General features: G+C 45.0%; 1 protein-coding gene across 1 annotated transcript in view; it reads right to left on the bottom strand.

The window, feature by feature from the left end:
* The window catches only part of F13A1 (coagulation factor XIII A chain), a 202,642-nt gene that overhangs the window by 92,859 nt on the left and 82,768 nt on the right, over positions 1-27,015 (bottom strand). Inside the window, exons 8-9 of the mRNA XM_066579300.1 lie at positions 16,542-16,680; positions 3,317-3,420 (exon numbers count right to left, since the gene is read on the bottom strand). Coding sequence (XP_066435397.1) covers positions 3,317-3,420; positions 16,542-16,680 — 243 coding nt within the window. The remainder of the gene's footprint in view (positions 1-3,316; positions 3,421-16,541; positions 16,681-27,015) is intronic.

Genomic DNA, 27,015 nt, shown 5'->3' with positions numbered 1-27,015 from the left:
ACTGGTGTTTATCTGGTGTTCACACGGAAAATCTTATGAAGTCGTGGTTACTTTAGAGATACAGAGGAAAAAAAATATGTTCACCATTTCGCATGGTTCTTTGTGTTACCCAGGAAACATCACAGGGAGGTAACCATGCGACGTTTCTTTATATAAAATGACATCAGGAAGTGAGAGAATTAGATTACGTACGTAAAATTTGGATGCTAATTCTTTTGCGCTTAGAATTGAATAATCGAGTTGGGACCCATTAACTTTTCCTTTTTATGACATAATCAATGCTCGTGCCAAATTTCAAGTATCTATGACATTGGGAAGTGAGAGAATTAGATTCCGCACGTAAGATTTGAATGCTAATTCTTTTGTGCTTAGAATTGAATAATTGAGTTGGGACCCATTAGCTTTTCGCATTCATAACATAATCAATGCTCGTGCCAAATTTCATGTTTCTACGACATCCGGAAGTGAGAGAATTAGATTCCGTACGTAAAATTTGGACGCTAATTTTTTTGCGCTAGAATTGAATAATCGAGTAGGGACCCATTAACTTTTCCTATTTTGGATATAATCTATACTCGTGCCAAATTTCATGTTTCTACGACATCGGGAAGTTGGAGAATTAGTGGCGAGTCAGTCAGTGAGTCATTCAGTGAGTCAGTCAGTTAAGGGCTTTCGTCTTTATATATATACAGATGAAAGTCATGCAAGGTTCTACACTAGTTCCTCAGATTGGATTGCTTAGCAGGTCACTGGTCACTAATCCGGAGCCACTGATCGAAAGGCAGCAGCACTTCCTGCCACCACCTTCAGTAGGATTTGAGAGCTTGGACTGTATGGATGTTTGGGCTCAGTCACACAGGCGCATCGGCGCCCGTGTTACTGTAGGTAGAAGACAGCCGTACCTGAAGACGGACGTCTCTCTGCAGCGCCGGAGGAAAGAACATGTGACCGGCTTCATTGCCAGTCATGTGTTCTTTCATCAGCGCTGCAGAGAGACGTCCGTCTTCAGGTACGGCCGTCTTCTGTCAGTCGCATCGGCGCCGGTGTATGGGTGCCGATGCACCCGTGTGACTGAGCCCTCAATCCTTTCATCACCTGGATGTTAAAAAACATGTATGTTATCTGTTACCATGCCTAACTCATTGGACTCTCTTCCACTGGGCAATGCACTGCACTACTGCCAGGTGGGAGAAGGACATTTACCATCACTGCCAACCTGACACTAACCTCCCACTCTGGCACACTACCATATCAGCCTGACTCCTTGTTCCTCAACAATCAACTATATGCACCAGAGGTATTTCCAAACAAATCGATCCAAATTTTAGAGAAAAGTACAAACCGCATTTCTGGATATTATACATAGATCTATTGCATCTCATCAGCATTGCAAACATGAACATAAGGTTCTTAGTTACATTTTGATCAAATTGTATAAGCCTAATAGCCACTTGACGGAGACCTCTTTTAGTGGGTCCCTATGCTTCTATGTGCGGCATCACATGGCGAGACCCACTGTGCCAAACGTGAGGCCCAGAGCCATGGAGACTTATACAATTTGATCAAAATGAATCTCATGTTCACGTCATAAAACTGAGAATCAATAGATGAATGTATATTATGTGGTGTGTGATCCATGCTTCCTTCTACTGTTTGAATCATATTTCCGTAAAACCATACATTACCCTGAAATCAGCACCTGTAGGAGAAATGTAGTATTACATGGGGCCCCTTTTAATTAGAGGTATCTCCAGTGACACATAGAGGTGCACTTGTTCTAATAAGGCATATGGACAGCGGTTCCTTTAATGAGATAACGTCTTTAAGACAATATAACGCAACAAAATAGTTTAATTCTCTTCATTTCCGTTTTATAAAGATCTTCTTCTGGACAGACCTTAATTCAATAAATTGGAACCAAAATGCCAATAGTGCCAATTAACTATCAAAATAATTAAACCACATTCAAAATAGATAGCAATACCTTATGACAAGAATCTGTGGGACTGAAGGACATTTTGAATGTTTTAATTAATTTTCATTTTGTCTTAGCTTAAAATATCAGTAATTGCCTTCTGAGTAACTTGCAACATTTCCTTCTGTACTAAATAAATGTAAATGTCATGAAACATTCACAGACTCAAGGAATAGCTTGCTCTCAGAGCAACTTGAAATTTTCTGCAGAGGGCAATATAACATTAAGTAATAACATGATGAACAGTTAAGGTGGAATCTACTTAGACCAGTACTTTATACGCCCGTCTAAGTGAAGACTGCCCTGGAGTGAAGTGTACCAAACTTATTATGGGATGCTCGTCTATTAATAAACTTGTTGCATATTTGGCCAGCCAATCACAGGCAGCACTCAGCCATTCATTGAATTGTGCTGCCATTCATTGAATTCAATGAATGACTGAGCGCTGCCTTTGATTGGCTGAGCGCTGTGACCAATCACAGGCAATGCTCAGCTGTCATTCAAGGACAGCTGGGTGCTGCCTCTGATTGGTCACAGCGCACTGCCAATCAGAGGTAGCGCTTTCTGGAGATGGGGATTTTTCAATCCCTGGCCTCCAGAAGACAGAAGACGACTGCCAGGGACGGAGAGAAGAGCCAGACAGCTCGTCTAGGTGAATTAATTTATTTTTTTTAAACTTTTTTTCACAGCTAGGGATTAGTTTCAGAGAAGGTCTTATATTTCAAGCCCTTCCCTGAAAATCATCGCTGCGGGGGTTGTGGAGGTCTGAAGCACTTCCCCGGAAATTATTGCTGTGACAGCTATGGCAGGGGATTCCTTCATCCCCGCGGGGATGAAGGAATCCCCTGTAATAGCTGTCCCAGGTGTCACAGCTGTGTCAGGGGAACATGATGTACTTGCTATGTTTTCAATGGGGCTGGTGCTGCTGCCGCCGGCCCTATTAGAAATAATGGCTGATAGCGCAGATTTTTCTTAGCGCTCCGAGGGTTGAGTGAAGACATCGCAAATGATTTTGAAACCATTGAAAATCATTGGTTTTATTATGATGCGTTTTCACTCACTCTCGTATCGCAAGAAAGCCTATTGCCAGTGTGAAGCCGGGCTAAATCTGATAGGCATGCAAAGTTACACTATTTTTTTGCTAATTCTTGTTTACTCTTCGAAAAGTGCAAAAAGGTCCAAAAGTCAGCTGCACAATAGTGTGTTTTTTTTAAATGTCAGAATACTGTATTGGGCTTGCTAGAGTGTCCCTTTGATTTCCAAATATGTATTCTTCATTTTACAATGTCCCATCTACTCAGAACAATAAATTGCCGGTTGTTATCAAAAAGTAATAATTACCATCACTGTTCTCCTGAGGTGTGGAATCTACTGCTTGCCATCCTCCAAATCCGACTGGAAGATCTGGTCGGGTCATCCAGGCTTCATTCCAGCAATGATAATTCCTTGGTGAACAAACAAATGACATTTAGTGATATTATTACTAGTATTAGGGCGCCCACCCACTGGAGTTTTTTTTTCCCTGCGAAATTCGCAGCATTTTTTTTCTCCTGGAGTCTATGGGACTTGTAATGTTAAAATCGCGATCGCGCAAAATCGCAATTTACCGCGAATCGCGGTAAATTGCGATTTTGCGCGATCGCGATTTTAACATTACAAGTCCCATAGACTCCAGGAGAAAAAAAATGCTGCGAATTTCGCAGGGAAAAAAAAACGCCAGTGGGTGGGCGCCCTTATCATACATAAAAATGCAGAACACCACAAGCAGGAGGTCACAGCTTGGTGGTTTGTCTTTATAACACATCGGGAACCATCCAGGAACCTAGGATGACGTTATATAAAATAGGTGCAGAGCCCAGCAGTGCGGCCATTTGTGACTCATAGTTGGCAATTTTGTTAATGGAATAGAATCATAGAGTCAAGGCCCATTTACACTGGATCAATGTCCAGCAAACGATGCCCGACACTCATCTCCGCATATACTCGCTCCTGTGCTGTTGTGCTGGTGAGTGTGTGCAGGGACGAGTGTTGGGCATCGTTTGCCCGACATTCGTCCATTGTAAATGGGCCTTTAGAGATATTGAATTGTTTCAAGTGCCGATCAAGGTCTGTAAGCATGACACCCAGTGTGCCAATTACCACTGGGACCACCACTGCCATCTTGTGCCAGAGATGCTGTATTTCGACCTTCAAATCTTCATATTTGATCATTTTCTGTTGTCTTTTCTCATTGACCCTGCCCTCGCTGGATCACTGCATACAAAAATGTTGATTAGCCACAACTTTTTCTCTTCAATGATGGTCAAATCAGGCATGGTATGGGCGAAGACCTCTACTACTTTATTGTTAACCACTTTTCAGTCTTATACTCCCAATATTATTATTACTATATATTATTAATATCTAGATTAATATAATATACAAGGGGGTACCTAAAAGAAAAAGGAGTCTTTTCAAGTGGGTAGGGCATTACTATTACAGGCTTCTGTTCCTAGGCAGAGGTGGCTAGGCCATTGAACCCACCAGGAGTAATCCCGGTAATCCTGCGGCTGATGGCAGGGCAGGCATTCCTTTTTTGTTTTAATTGGGGAAGTGCAGTAAAATAAAATATAAAAACAGATATATTAAACCTTTGTCTCTCCTCCTACTCCCTGCTTCTGTAATACGCCCCACACTGCTCACCCTAGGACTAATAGAGGGATCACGTGTAAAGCATATGTGATCACTGCAGCCAATCTTGGTAGATTCCTAATGTTGAAGTTGGGGACTGGCCGTATTGCTCTATTAGGAAATCTTCAGGTGAGCAGTGGGGCATTAGTATTGTATTTAGACCATGAGGGGCATCAGTATTGTATTTAGAATATGAGGGTCATTACTACTTTATGCTGACCATGAGAGGTATTATTTTTGTATCCCCACCAAGAAGGGCATTATTGCTTTATCCTCACCATGAGGGATACTATTCTGCAGACAAGCTGTGACTGGGACAAGATGTCATTGCATCTGGGCTGGACGGAGGAGAAAAGGGAAACTGAAGAACTCCATTCAAAGAGGACATCACCTGTGATCACTGGATAGAATGATAGTGTAATTACTCATATGGTCTGCAGAGCGCTTGTGTAAAGCTGGTATTTACTGCTAAGTAGAAACTGTATGGGGAAAATATTGGTCTTTATATATATCGTTTTTTTCAGCAACACTATGTGGTGGTATTATGTGGTCATGGTCTGTGGGTATTACTTCACCCTCATATAGTGCTATTATTGGCAATATTTACCTTTGTAGTCATTTTTAGTCAGTAACCGTATGGTAATACTAGTCACTAGGTGGTGATAATATAAAAAAGTGGTGTGGTGGTATTATTTAGCCTTTATATAGTGTTATGATTAATAATACAGGTCTTGGTATAGTGGGTTTTGTTTAGTTACAGCATAGAGGTAAATATACGGCTTATGATGATTGCAGTGATACCATCTGCTTGTGGTTTTTTTTCACTTCTACAAAACGTTGTTCATATGAGACTGGGCTCACACTGGCGGACCGGATTTCGCATGCGGGAGACCTGCAGCGGATTTGGGCTGTGAACCCATCCAGCAACCCTGCCTACCTGAATACTCTGTATTGCAGATTACCACGGTGGCTTGCCATCAGTCAGGTGCAGTACATTTTTCTTTTTGAATGTTTGTATTTCCCGCCTCACCACTTCGCGATGACGCGGGTACCTGCGGCCCGCACACAATGTCAATTGCGTATGGGATGCGTCTCAGACCATAGATCCTCCGTGCGGATGCAATTGGAATCCATCCATGTGAGCCTGGTCTTAATCAGACATCACAAAATAAGCGAAAAACTGGACAACTCACTGAAAAAAAAATCACTGGAACAACCTTCCCTAACAACCCCCGACTGCATACCGCCTCAAAAGGATTCTGTAGACATTCACCTAGCAACAGAAGCCGCTACTACCGTGTTTCCCTGAAAATAAGACAGTGTCTTATATTCATTTTTGTTCAAAAAGGTTGAACTTTTTTACATGTATAGCTGCCTGGACACTATTTAAATTGACTTTTTTAATTAACTGTTATCAGGGCTTAATTTTGGAGTGGGGCTTATATTTCAAGCATCCTCAAAAAGCCTGAAAAATCATTTTGCATCCTCAAAAATTCTGAAAAATCATGCTATGTCTTATTTTCAGGGGATGTCCTATTTTCAGGGAAACAGGGTAGTAACACCCTGCTTTCCAGAAGACAATTCGTGTTACTTTTGGGTACCCCCTCATATGTTATAGTAATATATTATTATAGGATTGTATTACCACTTCGTTTAGAGTCCAGTCACAGATAGTAGATTAGCAAGAAGTAAAGGACAGATGGAAAGATACCGATTATATAGGTCAGCAAAGGACCTTTACACTTCAAATATAATTATACATGTTGAGCTGGTATAAGTTATAGATCTCTCTATATAATGATATGGACCACGCTGGTATAGACTGGGTATCTCCTGTATATAATTATATATGTACAGCTGGTATAAGTTATGCTCTATAACTTACACCAGCTGTACATATATAATTATATATAGAGCATACCCAGGTTATACCAGCATGGTCCATATCACCATATACAGGATGTATAACTTAAACCAGCTGTATATATATATATATATATATATATATACACACAGGAGATTCCCAGGTTTTACCCAGGTTTTTTGGCGGCAGAAAGGTAACTAATAAGGTTTAACCCTTTTCAATCCACTTGTCTGACGTCTAAAGACATTATGATTTAAGGCTGTACAGCTCCGATGTCGGAAGACATCCGTCGGGGTTCTCTTACTGTATATTGCCAGCCTCTCTGCTGTCGGAGCCTATCCAATGTGTCACCTCATGAAGTACTGGCTTTAGCCAGTAGATAGTGCAATTGTATAACGGCAGAAAAAGAGTAAGGCTCCTAGGAAAACCAGGATACAAATTGGATTGGAAAGGGTTAACCCTTTGCAATCCAATTTTGGATTCAGGGTTTTCTAGGGGGCTATCTCTTTCTGCCATTATACAATGGCTCCATCTGCTGGCTAGGGCCAGTACTGCGGTATGGGACATGCTGGAGAGGCCCCTGACAATAGAGAGGCCAGTAATCTGCAGTGAGAATACCCTGCCGGATGTCTTCCGACATTGGAGCCGTACAGCTTTCAATCAGAATGTCTTTAGACGTTAGACAGTGCATTGGAAAGGGTTAACACTAATACATGTAACGTTTTGCACATGGGCAGAGGAAATACATGTCACCATTACACAGTAAATGGGAAACCACTGGGCAACACTGACATGGAGAAGAACTTGGGGATTTTAGTTAACTGTAAGCTTAACTGGAGCAACTAGTGTCAGGCAGCTGCTGCCAAGGCAAATAGCATCATGGGGGCATCAGAAGAGGTCTAGGGGCACATGACGAGAACATTGTTCTTCATCTTTACAAGTCACTGATCAGATCACACATAGAATATTGTGGACAGTTTTTGGCACCAGTACTCAATAAGGACATATCAGAGTTTGAGCGGGTACAAAGGTGGGCAACAAAAGTAATAAACGGAATGGGTGGACTACAATACCCAGAGAGGTCATCAAAATTGGGGTTATTTGGTTAAGAGAAATAATGGCTGAGGGTCGACCTAATAACTATGTATAAATATATCAGGGGACAATACAGAGATCTCTCCCATCATCTGTTTATACCCAGGACTGTGACTGTAACAAGGCGGCACCCTCTACATCTAGAGGACAGAAGGTTTGTACACCGACATAGAAGGGGGTTCTTTACTGTAAGAGCAGTGAGACTCTGGAACTCTCTGGTTCCGATGCAGATGTGAAATCAGCCTAATTCAAACATTCTCTAACCAAGATTTACAGACCATGCTGTATATAAATCATCTATAAACCCTGAACTCTGTGTATTCCGAGTATCTGTACACATAACTATACGGTCATACATATGTAAACAAATTTGATTATTAAATAAGAACTTTTATGTATAAACTCAGGGTTCTTTTAGATGAGCAATTCTCGTTTGAACGAGTGAACCAGCGAGTGACATCACAGCCAGCTTGTTCGCACTCATGCAGCCTGTTTTTTACAGGCAAATGCATCATTGGTTAGGGGCGACCTAATAACTATGTATTAATATATCAGGGGACAATACAGAGATCTCTCCCATCAGCTATTTATACCCAGGACTGTGATTGTAACAAAGGGGTACCCTCTATGTCTAGAAAGAAGGTTTCTACACCGACATAGAAGGGGGTTCTTTACTGTAAGAGCAGTAAGACCATGGAACTCTCTACCTGAGGATGTGGTGATGGCAAATTCACTAAAAAAGTTCAAGAGGAGCCTGTACACTTTTCTTGAGTGCAACAATATTACATGTTATAGTCACTAAATACTTCAGAAGGCTCAGTGATCCGAAAATTACTTCAATTGCCCAATTGGAATCAGGAAATAATTTTTTTCCTTAGATGGCGAAAATTGTCTTCTACCTCATTGGGTTTTTCCTTACCTTCTTCTGGATCAACATTGGGGGGTGATAGGCTGAACTTAGAGATGAGCGAACGTACTCGTCCGAGCTTGATACTCGTTCGAGTATTAGCGTGTTTGAGATGCTCGTTACTCGAGACGAGTACCACGCGATGTTCGGGTTACTTTCACTTTCATCTCTGAGACGTTAGCGCGCTTTTCTGGCCAATAGAAAGACAGGGAAGGCATTACAACTTCCCCCTGCGACGTTCAAGCCCTATACCACCCCCCTGCAGTGAGTGGCTGGCGAGATCAGGTGTCACCCGAGTATAAAAATCGGCCCCTCCCGCGGCTCGCCACAGATGCGTTGTGACATAGAGGAGGGAAAGTGTTGTTGGTGCCGGAGCTGCTATAGGGAGAGTGTTAGGAGTATTTTAGGCTTCAAGAACCCCAACGGTCCTTCTTAGGGCCACATCTAACCGTGTGCAGTACTGTGGAGGCTGCTTTTTGCAGTGTTGCACTTTTTTTTTTTGGTATATCGGCCGTGCAGAGCATTGCGCCCTGCAGTAATACTCCAGGGCCAGAAGCGCTTAGGCAGGGACAGAAGACATATTGATTGAATATAGGCAGTGGGCCTTTGCAAAAAATTTTGGGAAAAAAATCTATTTGGGCTGCCTGTAACTGTCCTCAGTGTTCTGGGTCTGTGCTGGGTGTAGTAGTTCTCCAAATTCATACGCAGCCAGCTAAGTGTTACAGCAGGCTTGCGCAAAATTATTTCCTGGCTCTGTCTGGGCTGTGAAATCACCGCTGTATTGCAGTTCACAGTGCAACACTCTGCAGTTCTTTGACATACTCCAGGGCCAGAAGCGCTTAGGCAGGGACAGAAGACATATATTGATTGAATATAGGCAGTGGGCCTTTGCAAAAAAATTTGGGGAAAAAAATCAATTTGGGCTGCCTGTGACTGTCCTCAGTGTTCTGGGTCTGTGCTGGGTGTAGTAGTTCTCCAAATTCATACGCAGCCAGCTAAGTGTTACAGCAGGCTTGCGCAAAATTATTTCCTGGCGTTCCGTAAGCGAAGTCAGCCTCCAACCACAGGCCAATAAGCGGCACATTTAATTACAGCGTTCTGTTTCTGCATTACTGGTAATACAGCATGCTGAGGGGTAGGGGTAGGCCTAGAGGACGTGGACGCGGCCAAGGACGCGGAGGCCCAAGTCAGGGTGTGGGCACAGGCCGAGCGCCTGATCCAGGTGTATCGCAGCCGACTGCTGCGGGATTAGGAGAGAGGCACGTTTCTGGCGTCCCCACATTCATCGCACATTTAATGGGTCCACGCGGGAGACCTTTATTAGAAAATGAGCAGTGTGAGCAGGTCCTGTCGTGGATGGCAGAAAGTGCATCCAGCAATCTATCGTCCACCCACAGTTCTGCGCCGTCCACTGCTGCAACTCAGAATCCTCTGGCTGCTGCTCCTCCTTCCTCCCAGCCTCCTCACTCCATTACAATGAGACATTCTGAGGAGCGGGCAAACTCCCAGGAACTGTTCTCGGGCCCCTGCTCAGATTGGGCAGCAGTGGTTCCTCTCCCACCACAGGAGTTTATCGTGACTGATACCCAACCATTGGAAAGTTCCCGGGGTCCGGGGGATGAGGCTGGGGACTTCCGGCAACTGTCTCAAGACCTTTCAGTGGGTGAGGAGGACGATGACGTTGAGACACAGTTGTCTATCAGTGAGGTAGTAGTAAGGGCAGTAAGTCCGAGAGAGGAGCGCACAGAGGATTCGGAGGAAGAGCAGCAGGACAATGAGGTGACTGACCCCACCTGGTTTGCTACGCCTACTGAGGACAGGTCTTCAGAGGGGGAGGCAAGGGCAGCAGCAGGGCAGGTTGCAAGAGGCAGTGCGGTGTCCAGGGGTAGAGGCAGGGCCAGACCAAATAATCCACCAACTGTTTCCCAAAGCGCCCCCTCGCGCCATGCCACCCTGCAGAGACCGAGGTGCTCAAAGGTCTGGCAGTTTTTCACTGAGAGTGCAGACAACCGACGAACAGTGGTGTGCAACCTTTGTCGTGCCAAAATCAGCCGGGGAGCCACCACCACCAGCATGCGCAGACATATGATGGCCAAGCACCCCACAAGGTGGGACGAAGGGCGTTCACCGCCTCCGGTTTGCACCGCTGCCTCTCCCCCTGTGCCCCAACCTGCCACTGAGATCCAACCCCCCTCTCAGGGCACAGGCACTACCGTCTCCTGGCCTGCACCCACACCCTCACCTCCGCTGTCCTCGGCCCCATCCAGCAATGTCTCTCAGCGCACCGTCCAGCTGTCACTAGCGCAAGTGTTTGAGCGCAAGCGCAAGTACGCCGCCACGCACCCGCACGCTCAAGCGTTAAACGTGCACATAGCCAAATTTATCAGCCTGGAGATGCTGCCGTATAGGGTTGTGGAAACGGAGTCCTTCAAAAGTATGATGGCAGCGGCGGCCCCGCGCTACTCAGTTCCCAGTCGCCACTACTTTTCCCGATGTGCTGTCCCAGCCCTGCACGACCACGTCTCCCGCAACATTGTACGCGCCCTCACCAACGCGGTTACTGGCAAGGTCCACAGAAGAGTGGGCCTGGTTGGCAGACATCTGCCAGGTCCTTGGAAAGTTTGAGGAGTCTACCCAGGTGGTGAGCGTCGATGCTGCAATCATTAGCGTCACCATTCCTCTGCTATGCCTCTTGAGAAGTTCCCTGCAAAGCATAAAGGCAGACGCTTTGCGCTCGGAAACAGAGCCGGGGAAAGACAGTATGTCGCTGGATAGTCAGAGCACCCTCCTGTCTATATCTCAGCGCGGTGAGGAGGAGGAGGATGAGGAGGAGGGGGAAGAGACAGCTTGGCCCACTGCTGAGGGTACCCATGCTGCTTGCCTGTCATCCTTTCAGCGTGTATGGCCTGAGGAGGAGGAGGAGGAGGAGGAGGAGGATCCTGAAAATGATCTTCCTAGTGAGGACAGCCATGTGTTGCGTACAGGTACCCTGGCACACATGGCTGACTTCATGTTAGGATGCCTTTCTCGTGACCCTCGCGTTACACGCATTCTGGCCACTACAGATTACTGGGTGTACACACTGCTTGACCCACGGTATAAGGAGAACCTTTCCACTCTCATACCCGAAGAGGAAAGGGGTTCGAGAGTGATGCTATACCACAGGACCCTGGCGGACAAACTGATGGTAAAATTCCCATCCGACAGCGCTAGTGGCCGAAGGCGCAGTTCCGAGGGCCAGGTACCAGGGGAGGCGCGGAGATCAGGCAGCATGTATAGCACAGGCAGGGGAACACTCTCTAAGGCCCTTGACAGCTTTCTGGCTCCCCAGCAAGACTGTGTCACCGCTCCCCAGTCAAGGCTGAGTCGGCGGGAGCACTGTAAAAGGATGGTGAGGGAGTACGTAGCCGATCGCACGACCGTCCTCCGTGACGCCTCTGCCCCCTACAACTACTGGGTGTCGAAGCTGGACACGTGGCCTGAACTCGCGCTGTATGCCCTGGAGGTGCTTGCTTGTCCTGCGGCTAGCGTTTTGTCAGAGAGGGTGTTTAGTGCGGCTGGGGGAATCATCACAGATAAGCGTACCGGCCTGTCAACCGACAGTGCCGACAGGCTTACACTCATCAAGATGAACAAAGCCTGGATTTCCCCAGACTTCTCTTCTCCACCAGCGGACAGCAGCGATACCTAAGCAATACGTAGGCTGCACCCGCGGATGGAAGCATCGTTCTCTATCCCTATCAAAAACGGGGACCTTTTTGCTTCATCAATCTGTGTATAATATTCCTCCTCCTCCTCCTGCTCCTCCTCCTGAAACCTCACGTAATCATGCCGAACAGGCAATTTTTCTTAGGCCCACAAGGCTCAGTCATATAATTTTTGTAAACAATTTTTATACATTTCAATGCTCATTAAAGCGTTGAAACTTTCACCTCAACCAATTTTTATTTTAACTGGGCTGCCTCCAGACCTAGTTACCAATTAAGCCACATTAACCAAAGCGATTAATGGGTTTCACCTGCCCTCTTGGTTGGGCATGGGCAATTTTTCTGACGTACATTAGTACTGTTGGTACACCAATTTTTGGGGGCCCTCGCCTACAGTATAATCAAATTTATTTTTAGCCCACCTGCATTACAGCTGACATTACATCAGCTGTGTTGGGCACTGCAATGGGATATATTTATGTACCGCCGGTGGATTCCAGGGAGCCACCCATGCTGTGGGTCCACAGGGAGTTGTAACTGCATGTGTCCACTTCTAAAGAACCCCAGTCTGACTGGGGCATGCAGTGTGGGCCGAAGCCCACCTGCATTAAAAATGACATTACCTCAGCTGTGATGGGCAATGCAATGGGATATATTTATGTACCGCCGGTGGCTTCCTGGCACCCACCCATGCTGTCGGTCCACAGGGACTTCACAATAGGGATTTGTACCTGCCTATGTCTATGAATTAAAAACCCCGGTCAGGTTGGGGCATGCAGTGTGGGCCGAAGCCCACCTGCATTTAATCTGACGTTAGCTCTGCTGTCCAGGGCACTTCAATGGGATACATTTATGTACAGCCGGTGGGTTCCAGGGAGCCACCCATGCTGTGGGTGCACACGGAATTCCCATTGCGGAGTTGTACCTGCCTGTGACTATTTATAAAAAACCGCGGTCTGACTGGGGCATGCAGACACCTTGACAGAATGAATAGTGTGTGGCACATAGGTTCCCCATTGCTATGCCCACGTGTGCAGCTCCAGATGGAGGTGGCACAGGATTGGATTTCTCATTGCTTCTGTATAGCATTGTGGACTATCGCCCCGCCCCTTTTAAAGAGGGTCGCTGCCTAGCCGTGCCAACCCTCTGCAGTGTGTGCCTGCTTTTCCTCTGGCAGACGCACTTATAAATAGACATGAGGGTGGCGTGGCATGAGGGCAGCTGAAGGCTGGGCAGGGACAGTTTGGTGTGCGCTGTGGACACTGGGTGGTGGTGGTGGGGGGGGGGTTGGCAGCATGTATCCCAGGAGAAGTGGCAGCGGAGTGTCATGCAGGCAGTGATTGTGCTTTGTTGGAGGTAGTGTGGTGCTTAGCTAAGGTATGCATTGCTAATGAGGGCTTTTCAGAAGTAAAAGTTGTTGGGAGGGGGGGCCCACTCTTGCCGCTATTGTGGCTTAATAGTGGGACCTGGGAACTTGAGATGCAGCCCAACATGTAGCCCCTCGCCTGCCCTATCCGTTGCTGTGTCGTTCCCATCACTTTCTTGAATTGCCCAGATTTTCACAAACGAAAACCTTAGCGAGCATCGGCGATATACAAAAATGCTCGGGTCGCCCATTGACTTCAATGGGGTTCATTACTCGAAACGAACCCTCGAGCATCGCGAAAAGTTCGTCTCGAGTAACGAGCACCCGAGCATTTTGGTGCTCGCTCATCTCTAGCTGAACTGGATGGACAGATTTTGGACTAACTTACTATGTTAGTTTGTAAAATAGCTAAAAAAAAATGGCAGCCCCCATAGTCATGTGCAGACAATAGAATAAAACGAAAATACAATCAGAAAGTAAAAACATTTTAGGAAAATTCACTAGATATCAATATTTGGTTTTAATTAGTAAAAAAATATAGGCAATATATTCCTATAAGTGTTAACTACTAGAGATGAGCGAGTATACTCTCTAAGGCACATTACTCAAGCGAGTAGTGCCTTAGCCGAGTATCTCCCCGCAAAGATTTGGTGGGCCGGCGCGGGTGACAGGTGAGTTGCAGCGGGGAGCGGGAGGGGAGGGAGATAGAGAACTCCCCTCCGTTCCTCCCCGCTCTCCCCCGACGCTCCCCGCCCCCTGCCGGCCCCCGAATCTTTAGAGACGAGCGGGGAGATACTCGGCTAAGGCACTACTCGCTCAAGTAATGAGCCTTAGCGAGTATACTAGCTCATCTCTATTAACTACACATCTAGGGATATTAGGTAATTTTAGTGCAATATGTAAAGGAAATCGCTGTTTTTTCCAAGATAATTTTTGGAACAGGAATAATAATTGTAAATATAACAATGTTCCCCCTACAATTTATTTAGGTAAAATGAGCATATTGGAAAATATATAGGAGCTTCTCTAAAATGAAAAGGGGAAGAGAAGATGGGGTACAAAGGGTGTAGCTGTCATTCGTCTAATGTACGTCCCCCAAATGTCTTCATTTAGAATACATCAAATGTATGTGAAGGATTTCTTTACACGTTCTGGTTAATTTTTCTTTTTAAATGATTTGCACCCTGCCAAGTGAGAGGAAACGGATTTCATTCAAGTCGCCACTTAAGCATTCCTGATCTGTAGAATTTTACCAGCAATAAAACGTCAGTAAAAAAAAAAAAGAACAGAATAATTAAACTCTGACCATTTCATTAATAATGGGCAAAAACAGAAACTGAAAGAAGCCGAGAGGATCTAAAGCTTGTCTAACAAGCCATTTCAAAGCAAGAGTAAAATCTCGGATCAAGGAAAACTTGTCAATGGAGAAATATAATGAGGCACAAGCATACGAAAAGAATTATTCAAGGAAACCTACCTACAAATCTTGCATTTTTTAAACAGTGCAAGAACACGGCTTTACTCATTCATCTGAGTGAAGTAAAGAATCCAAGAGATGGAATGTAATGTTACCCATTGAGGAATGGAACGATTCTGTAGCATATGGAAAGAACACAGGTATATTTCATGTAGGTGTTAAAACTAAAATCTGGTATCTTGGCTCAACTCTCCAATGAAAGTCATGATGAAATACCTAACTTCTCTTAAATTAAAAGCCAGCAAAAGATATGGGTTTTGGGGTGAATCCCTTCATCAGTCAAGTTGGGAAATACATCACTCTTGGGGTTGCAGAAGTAGAGACCCAAAAGTGCTGGTGACACCAGGAGAAGCCTGTAGAAATGAAGGTTGAGCAGCATCACCGAGTGGTTTAAATTACTGTATCATGCTTGATGCTCCTTTATTCTTCCAAGTAAAATGATAACATACAACATTTCAACTCCATAGTGGAGTCTTTGTCAAGCACTCCATTATGGAGTTGAAACGTTGCATGTTACCATTTTACTTGTAAGAATAAAGGAGCATCAAGCATGATGCAGTAATTTAAACCACTCGGTGATGCTGCTCAACCTTCATTTCTACACATGTGATTTGGGACTTTGGAGTCAGGTCCCCATTTGAGCTTCTACATATCTATCTGCCACATACCAGTGGTAATTTATTTGGAGTGCTGCTGCCTTGTGCATATACTTTCTACCAGGAGAAGCCTAGTTGGCAGCACCTCCATCACCCTCCTCAAGGCTGTTTGAGCCCTGGTCATACACCTAGGACTCCCGCCTCTGACACTTTTGAGTCTGCTCCACCTCCTTCTTTTCTCCCTAATTTATGTAGGTGACATGTATCTCGCATCTCTAAAAAATGCTGTTGAGATTCTATTGGAGGAGAATTTGAAAGAAAAGCAAACAAGTTACACTATAGTCAGTCCAAAAAATTAACTGGATCTTCAGCTTAGGTTAAAAAAAATCAAATCTTTATTAAGACATCTTGTTTAAAAATCATAAGGTGCATGACCCAAATTAAAACCTTTGTTCTGGCTCTCAACAGCTCTTACTCACGACATAAAAACTGTCCAGAAGTTTCTACAAACACATGATAAATGTGGCATGAGCATGAAATGCAGTTTTCTGGCGTAATTTGCGCCAGGAAACGGTCGTATTTTAACCCTTTCCAATCCAATTTGTATCCCGGTTTTCCTAGGGGGCTTACTCTTTTTCTGCTGTTATACAACGGCGCTATCTGCAGGCTAAAGCCAGTACTGCATGAGGTGACACGTTGGGTAGGCTCCGACAGCAGAGAGGCTGGCAATATACAGTAAGAGAGCCCTGACGGACGTCTTCCAACATCGAGCTGTACAGCCTTAAATCATAATGTCTTCAGACGGCAGACCGTGGATTGGAAAGGGTTAAATAGTACATAAGCCCATAATTCCTTGACATACATATAATGGTCATGTGACCTACCAGATACTGTCCTTTGTAAGTTTGGTGTTCGGTTTTCCATCTTCATCTAGATAGACATCATTTTGCACATTGGCATCCTTGTCATGGGCAGAAAAGTAATTGGTAACAAGTCGTGCAGGAATTCCAAGACATCGCAGGACTGCAAGAAGAAAGTGAAGATTTGTGACTAATCAATTAGGTGTTTAGAGATGTTACGTTACCTGCTGACACATCACTGAAAATAGTCAATGGGGTTATTTGTTGGCAAAAACGTATTAGAATTTCATACTAAACTTTAGCGATAAACTGTATAGTACAAACTACTGTAAGCCCACTGTGAGGATAGAGAGGGTTGGCAGAGCGTGCTGATAACTGCATGCACTGAAACATAACTGCAACCTTACCAGAAGACAACAGGATTAATAGCAACAAGTCATGTAAAAAAACCAAATGCAGTGGATATAAGGAGTCTGCACCCCCCTGTTAGAATGCCAGGTTTTTGTTATGTTAAAAAATCCGACAAAGATGAAGCATTTCAGATTTATTTCCACCTTCAGTGTGCCCCGTTATCTGTACAATTCCTGTGAAAAACAATCTTAACGGTGGCTTCACACGAGCGTGTATTTGCGTGTACATAGGTGCGCACCCATACACATGCAATAACACACGTGAATGCAGGTCCGTGCATTGTTTTCAATGGAGTCGCAGCTGCTGCCGGCGGCTGCATTGAAAACAATGGCCTGCCGTCACCCCTGCATTCTTTTTCAGGAAAGGGCTTTACATATACGCCCTTTCCTGAAAAAGAAAGATTTTAATGTAAAAAAATAAATAAATAAAAATAAACTTACCTGTCCACCACTGCTGTGTTCCCTGCGGGGATAAAGAACACATCTGCTGCATGCGGCAGATGATTCCTTCATACCCGCTAGTAAAAAAATTCCCTGCAGCTACATCTGTCATATCTGTGACAGATGCAGCAGAGGAATTCTTCAATTCTCTTCCGCAGCTGTCACACATGTCACACAGCTGCGGTAGAGGATTATGCTGCTGGCACCCAGTCAATTGATTTCAGGGAAGAGCTTTAAATATAAGCCCTTCCCTGAAAATCCAGTAAAAGTGCTGTAAAAAAAACAAAAAAATAGATACTCACCTCCCTTTAGCTGCGAGGGCTCAGCCGCATCTTTTCCTGCTGTCCCCTGCTCTGTGGTGCTGATCTATCAGCAGCGGGGATTTAAAATCCCCACCTGCTGAAAGAGCTGAATGTGATTGGCTGAGGTGCTCAGCCAATCACAGGCAGCTCTCCCCGAATGAAAGACGTGGCTGAGCCCCGGCAGCTGAAGGGAGGTATCTATTTTTTTTGTTTTTTTAAAGCACTTTTACTGGATTTTCAGGGAAGGGATTATATTTAAAGACATCAATTGACAGGGTGCCAGCAGCAGAATCCTCTCCTGCAGCTGTCATGTGTGACAGTTGCAGTAGAGAATTGAAGAATTCCTCTGCTGCATCTGTCACAGATGTAGCTTCAGGGAATCCTTTTTACTAGCGGGGATTTATTTTACACTAAAATTTTAGTTTTTCAGTGAAGAGCTTATATGTAAAGCCCCTCCCCGAAAAAGAATGCAGGGGTGTCGGCAGACCATTGTTTTCAATGGAGCCACCGGCATCAGCTGCGGCTCTATTGAAAACAATGCGTGCTTTCACTATGGTGCATGCATGTCCTATCTTTGCAGGCATGCACCTGTAAAGCACGGACATGTACACACACCATAGGGAATGCACTGGGGCTAATAGATGTGTGTTTTTGTGCGTGTGTATGCACGCACAAAATACACGCTCGTCTGAAGCCACCCCAAATAAAAAGAGCAAGGCTAAAATAATGTGGTTGCATAAGTGTTCATACACTCTTGTATTTGGGCATGTGGTTCTGTTCACAATTAACCAATCACGTTTAAACTCATGTTAGATAGTAGTCTGTACTCCGCTGCCATTACTTACAGTGATTCTGATTTATTCCATGTAAACTTTGACTCTTCTAGGAGGATTTTCCTGACATTTTGTTAGTTGGTCCTTAACCCCTCAAGAGCTCAGTCAGACGGGCGTTTTTATGTGCGTATGTTACTTGCGTTTGCGATCTGCATCTATTAGACCCAATGCTTTTCAATGGCAGTGGTCAGATGCCCGATATTTACCTGCGCACGAAAATGCGCAGCAGTAAATATAGGGCGCTGATTTTTAAACTGCAGGTAACAGCGGCATCCGTATGTTTTGGATGTGAAACCCCTGGATGCTGTCACATCCAGGGGTTTCACCTTGTGCTCAATGGGACCGGAGGCAGCAGCGCCAACCCCATTGAGAACATACAGGGATGACCGCGATCCTCTGGCACAGCTGTGACAGCTGTGGCACAGGTGTGCGATGTTCTCCCATTGAATTCAATGGAGCCGGTGCTACAGACGGCAAGCCCTGCAGTGATTTTCGGGGAAGGGTTTTAAATATAAGCCCTTCCCTGAAAATCATTTATAAAATGTGTAAAAAATAAAAAAATATATATATACTCACCTCACCGCAGCTGCCAGGGCTCAGGCGCATCCAGCCGCGTCTGTCACAGTGTTCAGTGACAAGGGGACTCCCCTCAGAGATGAAAAGATCCTCTGCAACAGCTGTCACAGCTGTAGCAGAAGATCGCGATCTTCTCTGTATTTTAATAGGGCCACCGCTGCTGCTGCCGGTCCCATTGACCAAAGGTGAAACCCCTGGATGTGACAGCATCCAGGAGTTTCACATTCAAGGAATCCCCTGCTGCAGCTATCACAGCCGCAGCAGGGGATAGCGGGCAGCGCATTTTATGTGCGCATAAACGCTGCCAGGTGTGGTTTTTTTCAGTGTGACGCCCCCTTCGGTCATGCAAATTTTCTTGCGCTTGCGCTTTTGCACACATAAATTCGCATATAAGAACGCCCATCTGACTGAGCCCTAAAGATGCGGCCCTTTTTTTACATTTTCATTACATCATACTGCTATTGGGCAGGCAGTCTATTAACCCTTCCCAATCCAATTAGTATTCTGGTTTTCCTTGGGGGCTTATTCTTTTTCTGCTGTTATACAACAGCGCTATATGCTGGCTAAAGCCAGTACTGCATGGGGTGACACGTTGGATAGACTCCAACATCAGAGAGGCTGGCCATATACAGTAAGAGAAAGCCGATGGATGTCTTCAAACATCGGAGCTGTACAGCCTTAAATCATAATGTCTTTAGATGTCAGACAGTGGATTGGAAAGGACTAAGCTATTCCACGGGCATGGCTTGATAGGATTTCTGCTAAAACAGCCTTGGAGCCTTTCAGAAGGCCCCCGATTGCCAAGACACCTGCATGGTTCCCTGCAATCTCATCGTTCAGGGGATTTAAATGCCGCTGTCAGAACTGACAGCAGCATTTAAAGGGTTAACGACTCCGATCAGCTGCGCGGCTGATCGGAAATGTTACCGCCGTGTGTCAGCTGTAATAAAAAGCTGGCGCCCGCACTGTATGAAGAGAAATCACCCCGCGATCTCTCTTCATACATACCCCAATGCTGCAGGACGTAAATGTACGTCTCATAGCGGGAAGGGGTTAAAGAGCTTACAGCACATCAAAGGGATCTGATTGTTGAAAGGTATCAGTCAGGAGAAGTAGGCCAAAACATCTCCAAGTATTACATTTATCATGGAACACAGTGAAGACGGTCAGCAAGAAGTGGATTAAATTTGGCACAACAATGACATTACCAAGAACTGGGCGTCCCTCAAAAATTGATGAAAAGACCAAAAGAAAATTGGTTTGGGAAGCAGACAAGAGGCCTTCTGGTTGAGTAGTGCATGTGACAACCATTTCTTCATATATCTGGGCTGTGGGGTAAAGGGGGAAAGAAGGAAGAAAAACAGCCAAGCAAGGATACGTTTTGCCAAAACCTACAAGTTTGCCAGAAGTATGCGGGAGAACGTGTTATGGTGTGATGAGACCAAAGTAGCACTATTCGGCATTAATTCCAGTGAAGCCGGAGGCAGCATTATGCTTTAGGATGTTTTTCTGCTGCTAGAAAGGCCCTGATCCAAGCGTACATTCTACCAGCAGAACCAGGGCACTGCCATGGGGTCGAATGTGGCCCCTACGTATGCCAACATCTACATGGACCATATAGAGAGGAACCTTTTGACACCTAAAGATAAATCTATGGAGGATACACGTTTACCTTTTGCTTCCACCTTTGGTCCATATTGTAAATGTATAGCAAATATTGTTAAAAAGTACTAGCCAATTCTTAGAAAAAATTGCCCCCATGTCAAAGAATTTTGTGTCCCACCAATTATAGCACATAGGCGGGGCTGTAATCTAAGGGATAGCCTAGTACATGCATATCACCAACCACTGGTTACATCTGGGCAGTCTCGACTTAAACAAGCAAAAAGAGGGAATTTCCCATGCATGAATTGCACATGTTGCAATAACCTGGCTAGAGGGGACAAATTTCATCATCCACATACTGGGGAGACATACCTTGTCATCTATGTGATCTATTGCCCATATGACCTGTATTACATAGGTGAGACAACAATGGAAATATGAACGCAGATTACTAATCACGAAAGTACTATTCGGACTGTGAAAAAGGACTTGCCAATTCCCCAACATTTCCACAATATGGGCCACACAATTAGTCAGCTTAAATTTCGCGTTATGGACCATGTACCTAAGAATATTTCAGGTGGCGATAAGGAAGCCATGCTGAAAATAAAGGCGTTACAGTTAGAGATGAGCGAGTATACTCGCTAAGGCACATTACTCGAGCGAGTAGTGCCTTAGCCGAGTATCTCCCCGCTCGTCTCTAAAGATTCGGGGGCGGCGGGGGGCAGGGAGCGGGGGGGAGAGCGGAGAGGAACGGAGGCGAGATACTCGGCTACGGCACTACTCGCTCGAGTAATGTGCCTTAGCGAGTATACTCGCTCATCTCTAATTACAGTGGATGTTTCAATTGGAAACTTTTTCCCCTAATAATGGGCTAAATCTTGACTATCTTAATCCATTTCTTTAAATAATGATTCTAATATGCTTCTTCTGACTTTATTTTTTATTGCATTTTAAAGATACATTTCTGTTCTTATATGGACATTTTATATAGTTTTTTAGGTTGTTGATGACCATGAGATACAGTCCGACCGGGGTTCCTGTTTTCCAGCACGTCCTAGGTATTTCGATAGGGGAAGCAACAAAATGATATGTTTCTATTCACGAATGATTTGCTTTGATATAATCTAAATGGTGATATATTCAAGTCCGGAGTGGCTCTGACACCTCACGGCGATATGCTACACAGTTGTGTTGGCATATGTATAAAAATCTTCTTCCATTGACAATGAGTTATTAGGATGCACCACCTTATTTTGAAAAATAAATATATTCACAAGCAGTCATGAAGTTGTGGTATCAGATCATTTATATCCTTTATACAATCTCCTAATTCATAGCCTGTGCGTTTTATCTATTTGAGTGATTTTTACCCAGACTGAGCTATTAGGGAGACACTGCAGTAATAGGCATGGGAGAGATAGGCTTGCCAAAGACTTGCAATACAATCGAACGATTAGAGAGACACGGCAAGATGAAAGGATAGCTACACAAGTGCGGCTCCATAGCCATGTGTCGCCCGGCACAGGGGTAGGAAAGGCAGTGCTAAGATCAGCTGACGAACACATAATACAGTGTAGGATGATGCCGCGGACCCGTGAGACTAACGTGAGATCCTGCTCATGCACGGAAGTCCTGTTTGAACTCAAGACTGGCAGAGGTGTCATGGTACTCATTGGACATGCGTAGTGGATTCTAGACATGCGCTATATTACTCAGAGGACGCTGGTAGTTTATGGCTGGGAAGCAGAACTTGCCGAGGACTGCAACATCCCTCATACCACCGGTAAGCTATTGATGCAGTTCTGGATTTGTGTTGTGATTGGTCTCTCACGTATTTTACTCAGATGCTTTTTATATAAATTGTATGTCATTTGTGTGCAGCACTAGCTCGACGAAGACTCATGTAGAGTCGAAACATCTCAGCTATCTGCTGGTTTATACCTGGGCAAGGAAATAAAGGCGTCCGCTGGGGACAGAAGTGCACCTTATATGCTGTCAGTCCTCAACTATTTTATACTTTGGAATTGGGCTTGGATCAGAGCCTTCTTCTGAGGTGCATACCTCTACCATTCTGCCACATTTGGTTTTTGGGAGTGCTGCCGATACCACAACCGTTCTTTAGCTTGGATACAAGATATGATACGGGCGGGCATGAAGACTCTAGTACCCTGTTGGGCTGCCTCTAGCTTCGGTGCAAGATGTGATACGGGTGGGCATGGAGGCTCTAGTACCCTGTTGTACCGCCTCTAGATTGGATACAAGATATGATACGGGCGGGCATGGAGGCTCTAGTACCCTGTTGGGCTGCCTCTAACTTGAGTGCAAGATGTGATACGGGTGGGCATGGAGGCTCTAGTACCCTGTTGGGCTGCCTCTAGCTTGGGTGAAAGATGTGATACGGGCAGGCATGGGGGCTCTTGTACCCTGTTGGGCTGCCTCTAGCGTGGGTGCGAAATGAGGTACGGATGGGAATGGAGACATACAGGTTCTGTCACATTGTGCTCCTGCGATCTGTATTTCTGTGGGTTTCCAGGACCACAGTGCTGCAAGTGTGGTTAATTTGGCTGGCTGATAGTGTGGAGTTCTCCAGCCAGCCAATCTCCAGCAGTCTACTGCATATAAATATCAGTCCCTATTACTAGAGGGTGCTGGTCTTTTTTCCATTTGTCATTTATCTCATTGCCTCTCAGAACTCTGGTGCTTGGTGTCATGCATGTTCTGCTGTGGCTTGATGCATGAGCTTCTGGGTGGGATTCCCTGTTAGTTGTGCCTGAACAGTTACCCGTTCATGTTCTATGTCCCTTGTCTGTACATGTGAACAGTGTCCTGTTCAGTGTATATGTTTTATTTCATCTATGGTGAGCCTGGCCCCGAGGTTCTACTGTGGGAGCGTCCCTATTGGGATGATCACCCTGCTTGTAGACAGGACTCCTGCAGCTTAATTTGTCTTGTTAGAGTAGGGACTCATGAGACAATGAGGACGCTTGTCTTGGGCTAGTGAGCTTATGTACTTTGGCCAAATGTGGCCACTTAATATCTTTTATTCATTAGTTATTTCATCTGCTGACGTGTGTTGATGTTTATTGGTTAGCGCTTTGGCGTTTGTCAGTCATTGTTGGTTGTTTGCTCGCATGTCCAGTTTATCTGTTGTAGCATTACAATACAGATTGTTGATGTTATCTGGTGTTTGTGCTGTTGTGTATGCATGTTCTCTCTCCCTGTGTGAACACAACCTTACATTCATCACGGACATGGTGCATCAGGGTGAACGTAGCAATATGTCCAGCTCATGTTTGTGTTGCGTCTGTGTAGATCGTTGTTCCCTTGGCCTGCACAGACGTGACATAATGGCCCACCTTCTAGTTGAATTCGCCCTGGATGTGTTGCGTCTTACGCTCAGGGCGAACGTGACATACATACAACATGTACGCTAAACAGGACACAGTTCACATGCACAAACAGGGAATCCCACCCAGAACCTCAAGCGTCGAACCAAAGTAGAACATGCATGACATCAAGGACCAGGGTTGTCAGGGGAATGAGATAAATGACAAATGGATAAATGACCAGAATCCTCCAGTAATAGGGGCTGGTATTTATATGCAGAAGATTGGTGGTGACTCGCTGGCTGAAAGAATCCACACCATCAGCCAGCCAAATCAGCCACACCTGCAGTGTGCTCCTGGAAACCCAAGAGCACAAACATGACAGGTTCTATATGGTATCCTACAGCATATCGGTCCACATTTGCTGTAACTGAGCCTCTAGATTGTGCAAACTCCTTGGCTGTCGAGTTGGTGCCCTAGATAGTCCCATACATGTTCTACTGGTGATAAATCTGCAAGCAGGCAAGCCACAGTAGTGTGACAATGTTGTGGGGGCTTCCTGTGACCCCCTTGTGTGTGCGGCCGAGCATTATCCTGCTGCCTCTTGGAAGCCGCCATGAGAGGAACAAATGTGGCTGCAGGATGTCCTGAACATATCGCTGAGCTGTCATTGTCCCTCGTACCACTACTAGGGGTGACCGACTGTCATATGCGATAGCTTCCCAGACCATCACACCAGCAGAGGGCAGTGTGCAGCTCCACAGCAAACGCAGGATTGAGGCGCTCACCCATAGGTCTCTAGACACAAACATGGCCGTCATTGGCGCCCAAACTAAACATGGATTCTTCACTGAAGACAACCCAGTTCCACTCCATAGCAGACCAGTTTCATTGTTCATGACACCACTGAAAACAGAGGCCAGTACATGTAATGGGCACCATGAGCCAAAATGTCATTTAACTAAGTACCTGTAAATGGCTCCTACAAACACAGAGGCCCTTTAACAATTCTGCCACCTGTCACTGGATGGCAGAGAATGAAAGAGTTGGAGCTGCTCGTGCTTGTAGGATAATCAGATGATCCTCTTTGCTGGTGGTCGGTTGAGGGCATCCTCAGCCCGATCACCTTGTGGGCCGTCATGCGTCCACCATTCCTAATACCTCCAAACAGTCTGGTCAGAACAGCCCCGGTGGCGGCAATTCATCGATACGAACATCCAGCTTCTTGCATTCTAATAATGCCCCCTCTGAAACTCAGTAAATTGGGCAAAATCTCTTCGAATAGATACATCTAGTGGTTAACACACTCTACACAAGTTGTAAAAGAGGTCCATTACACACAAGGATCCTCTGTGAGCCTTATTATAGGCCAAGTAGGGAACCACTTTTAGGGCCTCTGGTGGCAAAACTGTTCATCTAATCACCCCACAACTCTAATCATTAGCATATCTGCCTGAGATGGAACTGCATGCCAAGCTTTGTAGCAAAACAATAACTCCTAGGGGCTGGATTTCTTTTGGAAAAGAGTGTATATAAGGGATACCCAAAAGAAACAGATATCTTCTTCTGGTGGGTGGGGCATTACTAGTACAGGCTTCTGTTGCTAGTTGATTGTCTATGAACCCTTCTGAGGTGGTATTCCAGCCAACATTGTTGGGGAAGGTTGTGTTCGGCTCCAGTGATTTATTTTTTGAGCAAGTTGCTAGCTTTTTTACCTATTTTATGATGACTGATTCATACAACTGGTGAAGTCAAAGGTGACAACAATGCTCATTCGTTTCTTTGGTGTGAGAGGGATAGTGCACTCAGAATTTGTACCCCAGTATCAAACAGTCAACCATAGTTTTCATGTGAATGTTTTGTAAGGGTTGCTTCCTGATGTACAAAGAAAATGTTTTGATTTGTGGCAAACAGGTGACTGGCTCTACTATCATGGCAAAGATAGCATTCCTGACCCACGTCACAGGCCTCTCACTAGCAAAGCCAAAAACCTACTACACACTGATGAAGGGTACACATCCCAAAACAGCTGTCTGTGTATGGAATCTGGTTTGGCTTTCAATACCCATTCATTGTTACAAGGCTTGTATAAAGAGTCTAACATTGATTGATTTGAAGGAATGCTGTCTTCCAATAGGTGGTGCTGTGGAGGTATTGCTCCATCTCCTTTATTTACAATGCATCTACCCACACAGTGCTGAATGTTAAGCAATTTTTGACAAAAACCCAAATGACACTGTTGACTCATCCTCCGTATTCACGCGATCTCACTCCGTGAAACTTTTTTTTTATTTCCTCGGGTTAAAAGAGACTTTAACAGAAAGTGTTTTACTGATCTAGAAGAAGTGAAATAAAAAATAGCACAAGTACTAAAAGACATCAATAACCTATTTGACACCACTGTAGGCTGTTCAGCGGTCATTAGAAGCTGCAGAGATTGATTCTTCCATTCATCTATGTTTAGATAGATAGATAGATAGATAGATATGTGCGAGTATATAGATAACTATATATGGTAGGTATCTATTTACATAATATATATACATACATATATATATATACACATATATATATATATATATATATATATATATATATATATATTGTAGTAGAGTGAGAGGTGAAGTGTGGGACAGAAGGTACATATCACGGAGACTACTAGCATCTGTGATGTAAACCTGGTCCGTCCCTCACTCCAGTACTCAGTTCCACCTGTCCCAGACAGGGGAGGTGCATAAATGGGTGCAGGTTGCAGTGTGAAGGGGGAGTTCAGAGCTGCCTGGTGTGAGAAACACAAGCTGCAAGTGAGCGGAACTGCAGATTCCACCACACACTGCAACAGAGGTTTGCTGGGCCTTTGCCACGCTAATTTAAAAAGGACTTTTGTGTTTTGCTTTGCTGGACTGTGTGCGTGAAAAAGGACGTTTTCTTCCTGTTTTCCGTTATCTGGAGATTACCAGTGCATTTATGTTATGTTCAGCCAGTGAATAAAAAGAGACACC

The sequence above is a fragment of the Eleutherodactylus coqui genome, chromosome 9 (genome assembly GCF_035609145.1).
Source record: "Eleutherodactylus coqui strain aEleCoq1 chromosome 9, aEleCoq1.hap1, whole genome shotgun sequence".
Lineage (NCBI taxonomy): Eukaryota > Metazoa > Chordata > Amphibia > Anura > Eleutherodactylidae > Eleutherodactylus > Eleutherodactylus coqui.
Note: the sequence above shows the minus strand (reverse complement) of the source record. Positions and strands in the feature narration are given on the sequence as shown.